The sequence below is a fragment of the Colobus angolensis genome, unplaced genomic scaffold, assembly GCF_000951035.1.
Source record: "Colobus angolensis palliatus isolate OR3802 unplaced genomic scaffold, Cang.pa_1.0 Scaffold83, whole genome shotgun sequence".
In the NCBI taxonomy this organism is placed as follows: Eukaryota; Metazoa; Chordata; class Mammalia; order Primates; family Cercopithecidae; genus Colobus; species Colobus angolensis.
Window position 1 is genome coordinate 2,180,000 of NW_012122154.1, and position 6,049 is coordinate 2,186,048.

At 43.6% G+C, this 6,049-nt stretch overlaps 1 protein-coding gene across 1 annotated transcript; it reads left to right on the top strand.

Moving 5' to 3' along the window:
* The first annotated feature begins 2,974 nt into the window (after window positions 1–2,974).
* On the top strand, window positions 2,975–4,000 carry LOC105503056 (keratin-associated protein 29-1). The gene has a single exon (XM_011929785.1). It carries the CDS (start codon window positions 2,975–2,977, stop codon window positions 3,998–4,000), a length of 1,026 nt encoding a protein of 341 aa, XP_011785175.1.
* Window positions 4,001–6,049: the final 2,049 nt, after the last annotated feature.

The window sequence follows — 6,049 nt, forward strand, 5'->3', positions numbered from 1 at the left end:
GAAGAGGTTGCAGTGAGCCAAGATTGCACCATTGCACTCCAACCTGGGTGACAGAGAGAGACTCTGTCTAAAAAAACAAAAACAAAAACAAAAACAAAAAAACAGAGAGAGAGAGAGAGAGAGAGAGGAGCTAGCTAGGGTTTTGAACCTCTATACCAAGCACTGGACTAAGTATTTCATACGGATTACAGCAATTCTGTGAAGTAATATGTATTCTCTCCTATTTTTTCCCTGTACATAAGATGTAGAATTTGAAGGACAAATAATCCAAGTGCCCATCCATGGACAAGTAAATTGTAGTATATTCACACAATGGGATATCATACTGTGAAAATGACTGGACATGGTGACATGCAATAGCATGGGTGAATCTTACCAACATAATGTTGATTGATATAAACGAGCTCCAGAAAACCATACGTGTGTGTATATATTTATGTATATTAATATAATGTGTGTATATATATACACACACTCAAACATACGTGAGTGTATTGTTCAAAAACCGCAGGCACACATATGTATGAGTATACATGCATTTATACACATACACACATACACAAACATATATATACACACACACACACATATATATATATATATAAAGGGAGTGATAAAATTCACGGTTGTCATGGCTAGTAAGTAACATGCAAATAACTAAAACCCAATTCTTTCCAAAGCCTAGGTTCTGTGTGGATCATCATATTTTTCAATGTGGTCACAAGGTGTCTTTGTTGATACACTGGGTGTTTTTAGTGCCTTGAACTACAGCAAGACAGCTGTTCTTGCGATTGAGAGGTTCCTTTAGGAGGAAAGAAAACAAGAGCAGAATCACTTAGAGAAAAATAGATGTAGAATGGATTGCTTTAAAACTATAAAAGTGGTATAGGATATTGGACTGAAGTTGATGTGATTTTTCAATTACACTCATGTTCCCATTTTGATTGACATATTTGGTAAGACTGAAAGTATTAAATACTTCCTTTGGGAAGATGAAGAGCTTTGGGGTGTAAATATTCAGCAATAAAACACAGTGCATGGATTCCTGCAGATTGAAAGATGCCAACATGAATAGAGACAAGAAGGAGGGCAAAAGAAATGATCCATGGTGTGACATAGAAACCAATTGTGGGGAAAAAGGTGTTTCAAAGACAGGGGAGAAGGTTTTCCAGACATTGTTCTGATCAAAAACGTTTCTCTTCTTTTTAAAATGAGGGTGAGGAGGGTGCAAAGGAGAAGGCATTTTGTGGCTGGGGGTTTGCAAAGTACCCTCCAGTGTTTCCAGTATTTTCAATAATTTGTGAAGCAACCAAAACAAACAAACACCCACAAAAAACGAATCTGAGACACGGCAATGCAGTTGATGAAATCGCCATACTTTGAAGACTTAGGTAATTAGCTAACACATCCAACAGACTGAGTTAGTGGCAGACCCAGAAATCAAGGCCAGCCCCATCTGGCTCCCCATACCGTGATCTTTCCACTCCATCATGCGCCTCCAGCATGAACCAGGCCAAGACATTGGCTGGTGTAGAACACTGGACCTGGCTGGTGATGCGGAGCCAGGACAAGCCCAGAGGAAAAACAGAAGGGCCAAGAAAGTCCCTCATGAATTCCTCTTGGAAGCGATTGGTTTAACATTAACACCACTTTTCAGTGATTTTTTTTTTTTTATTATCACTTCTGGCTGTTGTGTTTTTATTTGTATAGAATTCATATGCTGTTGATGCCCTAGGATGGGTTTGATCCTTGTTGATGAAATATTTGGCAGTTTTTAAAATTTCCAAAATTAAAAGACTGTGTTTGAGTGTATTGATAAGCAGAGGTAAGTACTCACACCAGTGCGGTCTAGTTGCTGATTACAGCCACCAGAATGGGCGGAGGATCCCCAGGATGGGGCCTGGGCAACCTGCCCACGAGCCGGCCTGCTGCCATAGGAGTGTCAGCCTGCAGCCACTCTATCAGTGTTGCCCTCTCCCTGCCTCCCCGAAGTCAGGGGGTCTAATAGGTGGTTGAGATCAGGGGTCTGGCGGTCAGACAAAGCTAGGTTTGAATTTTGTTTCTATGCCTTATCGTTTGCATAATTTGGGGAACATGATTTAAAATCTGTGAGTTAGTTTAGCCACTTCTTCTGGTTTTTTCTTTTCTGTTCTAAACAAATATTGAGAGGAACCAATTTGGGGGAGATTTTAGGCTTCCTAAAAAGGCCAATGAAGTTTTACATTTTAATATTAACTTCATTTTAAACCTGGTTTCTTCTTTATTTATTACTTTTTTTTTTTTTGCCACTTCTAACATAGTGATGACAATTATACTTACTAAAGTCATTGTGAGGATCCAATGAAAAATGCAGTCAAGGGCTTGGTCTAGTAACTATGTAATAAATGAAAGCCATTTCTATTGTTATTATTAGTAATAGTACAGTAAACAAGTTTCAGGAACGCTAAATGGGAAGGTTTTAAAAAGAGGTGGAGGCACTTAAGTGTCCCTGGGTTCCATGGACTAATTTTCCATTTCCCTTCTTGACAACCCCTCCCCAAACTGGGTCAAGGCTTCATTTCTGATTGAACGGCGCAAAGCTGCATTCCTGGAGGAAGAGCAGGGCCCCTCTGGCTTGGTAGAGGCCTCCTGATGAAAGGTTAGTGCCAGGAAAGGCTGCTTCAGTAAGGCTGGGGAGCAACCTGTAAAAGAGACAGCTCATCCAAGAGCAGGCGCAGTGTCAACGAATCCAAATGCAGTGCAGAACTCCCGACACAACAGACGCATTTTTAGAGTTGGAACAACATCTCCCAGGCTCCTGAAGCCTGTTAATCAGATGTTTGCATGCAAGTGAGTAAAAACAATAACAAGGAAAGATGCTGCATGTCGTGCCAGCACCCCTAGTGAAGGACTATAAAAGCCCCTCTGTATCGGATGTCTTTCAAATGCAGGTATACTGAGCTTGCGACTTCCCAGAAAGGTCAGCACCAGCACCATGGCAGACCGCTGTTGTCCTGGAAACACCACAGCCATTCCAGCTGTGCCCACCATCACCACATACCCAATTAGAAGCGACTTTCGTCATGCTCTCTGTTTGCCTAGTTCCTGCCACAGCAGAACGTGGCAACTGGTCACTTGCCAAGAAAGCTGTCAGCCATCCATTGGTGCCTCAAGTGGCTGTGATCCTGCTTCGTGTCAACCTACCTGCCTCCCAGCAACGTCTTGTGTGGGTTTTGTTTGCCAACCTATGTGCTCCCACGCAGCCTGCTATCAGTCTGGCACTGGTCAGCCTCCTTGTCTGGTTAGCTCATGTCAACCATCCTGCTCAGAATCTACTTGTTGTCAGGAAAAGTGCTGCAATGCCAGTCCCTGCCAGCAAAACTCCTGCCAGGAACCTATCTGCATGTCTGGATCATGTCAGGCAGCTTGTGGCCAATCAGTCTGCTGTGATGCTGGATCCTGCCAGCCATCCTGCTCTGACGTGACCTCCTGTCCGGAAACTTCTTGCCTACCAACTGTCTGTACAGTTAGTCCATGCCAAACAACTTGGTGCCAAGGAAGTTCATGTCAACCCGTCAGTGGTGAAGGCCAGCTCTGTAAATCAACTTATTATCAACCCATCTGCTATATTTTCAAGCCTTGCCAATCAGCCCTCTACATGCCTGTTTCCTGCCAGCCATCGACTTGTGTGTTCAGTTCTTGCAATACTACTTGCTGCGTGCCTTCCCTTTGCCAGCCACTTCACTGCCAACCGGCTGCTTCCACATGCTTTATCTACCAGCCAGTGGCTAACTGCCAGGTCCCTTGTTCCGCAAAGGACTGTTGCAAACCAGCTTCCTGTGACACTGTGACTTCTGGCCAACCAACTTGTCATGGACCCACTTCCTATAACCAGAGTGGCTGCAAATCAGCTTGCTGTGTGACTGGTTTAGGCACATCACCCAGTGGTGCCTCCAGTTGCTTGCCAACTTCATGCCAACCCAGCTGTGAGTCCAGCTTCTGCAAGGCAGCACTTTGTTAATAGAGCACTCTTCACACCTCCTCTCAGGGTCTGCCGCTGTCTGTAAATGCATAGCCATCCCTGGGTGCCTGCCTCCCACCGAGTACAAATGCTGCCTGCTTTCTAACTTTACCGTGAGTCTACCTCCACATTCTCTCCAGGTGCTGACCAGGGAAATTGTCCAGGCACAAAGAGATCTTTCTTAACCAAGAATAACCTTTCAGCAACCATGGACTACCACACTGCTGCTTGCATTTCCTGATGATGTCAATTCATTTCACTTTAGCAAATCCTCTCTTGTTCATCTTTCTTGATGCTGCCTGGTCTTTCAGAAGACCCCTTTGCTGCTAGCTGCTAATAAAAATGTGACAGCTTAAGTATGATAAATAAGACTCTTGGAGTACTTTCATTCCTACGCATACCCTATGTAGATTTCCTTCAGGTTGCATTTGAGCACAATGAGCTTGAGTTATCTAAGTCAGTTGGTCTGCATTGGTCTGCAAGGGTAGCTGGTGTCTAGGATTGTAGATGCTCCAGCTGGACGAGAGTAAGGACGAACAGTTCACTGGCTTCCAAAATTTTTAGCACCAAGAGTTCTTTTGAGCTGAGTGGGCTCACTTTCCCCACAGTGAGTAGACAGGAAGTCAACAGCAAAAATGGTTCTGGAAAGCCACAGATGAAAACAAACATGAGGTATTGGCCATGGAGAATTGCTTAGGGTTAATTCAATTTTTTTTTTGAGATGGGGTTTTTGCTCTTATTGCCCAGGCTGGAGGGCAATGGCGTGATCTCAGTTCACCACAACCTCCACCTCCCAGATTCAAGCAATTCTCCTGCCTCTGCCTCCCAAGTAGCTTGGATTACAGGCACGTGCCACCACGCCAGCTAATTTTTGAATTTTTTTTTTTAGTAGAGATAGGATTTCTCCATATTGGTCAGGCTGGTCTCAAACTCCTGACCTCAGGTGATCTGCCCACCTTGGCCTCCCAACGTGCTGTGATTACCGGCAGGAACCACCACGCTCGGCCAAGATTCATTTTAATAATCAATTTACCTAGTCACCAATTTAAATAAAATTAAAAACTCTTTAGAATTTTTTTGTCAGTTTGTTTGCTGCTTTTTTGACACTTTAAGAGACAGTTTTAAGAACAATTAGTTGAAGGGAACGTAAATGGGTAGGCTGATTTTCTTTTGGGGAAATCTTAGAGGAAGATTTAGTGTTTTCTTACAGCGATGGCACAGGGTCTTTCCTCCAGCGGATTCAGCCTCTCCTGTAATCAAGGAGTTCTGTGTCTGTGAAATAATTTAGATCTAAAATTGCATGAAAGGTCATGACCCTCTACTGCGACAACTCAAGTCACAATGTTTGGCTACCAGGCCCTAAGTTTGTTGAGTAGACCAAGTTGTGCTGTAATAGGCCACCTATACATTTTGTTTCTAGGGATGCTGTGATCAATGAGCCACTGCCAAAGAGCCCTGTAGGCCAAGGTACTTTGATGGTGGGTATGTTCCTGCTGTCCTTCCCAGTAGATGTGCCTACCTTATCTTTTGGGGTGGGTAAGTACTGCTAACTTTTCTCTGCTGCTCTGGGATTCCCTACTCCCTTCTGATACCGGGGAGTCCATTTTGAGGAGGTCAGCCTACAGTGAAGAGCTAACTAACACAAAGCTGTTCAAGGACTCCTCTTGTTGATGTATTTCTCAATGAAGGGGATGTCTTCTAGGCTTTTATGTGGAACATAGTTGTGGGGTGCAGACTGCGTACGGTAAATGCAGTCTAATGTTCTCCTTCCCTGCACCTTTGGTCTCTCTCCTCCACATCATGCTAGAGAAGTTCTGGCATCTCAGCCTCATTACATGTAGATCACTGTTAAGTTCAAGTTTCAGTCCATTAAACAAGCTATTTTAGCCACCTCCAGTTGCATGGTTAAATGTGATAAATCTGAAATCTCTAGTGAGTGCAATCACATCAACAAATTTGGGTCAATCTGGTGTTATATTCCTCCTTCCTTGGTCTAGACCTTTAAAAGTCTATTTTTTGTACACGTTCTTGTAGGTTTCTGCAGATATG

Coding starts and splice junctions, on each gene's coding strand:
- LOC105503056 (XM_011929785.1), top strand. CDS start 2,975: ATGGCAGACCGCTGTTGTCCTGGAAACACCACAGCCATTCCAGCTGTG.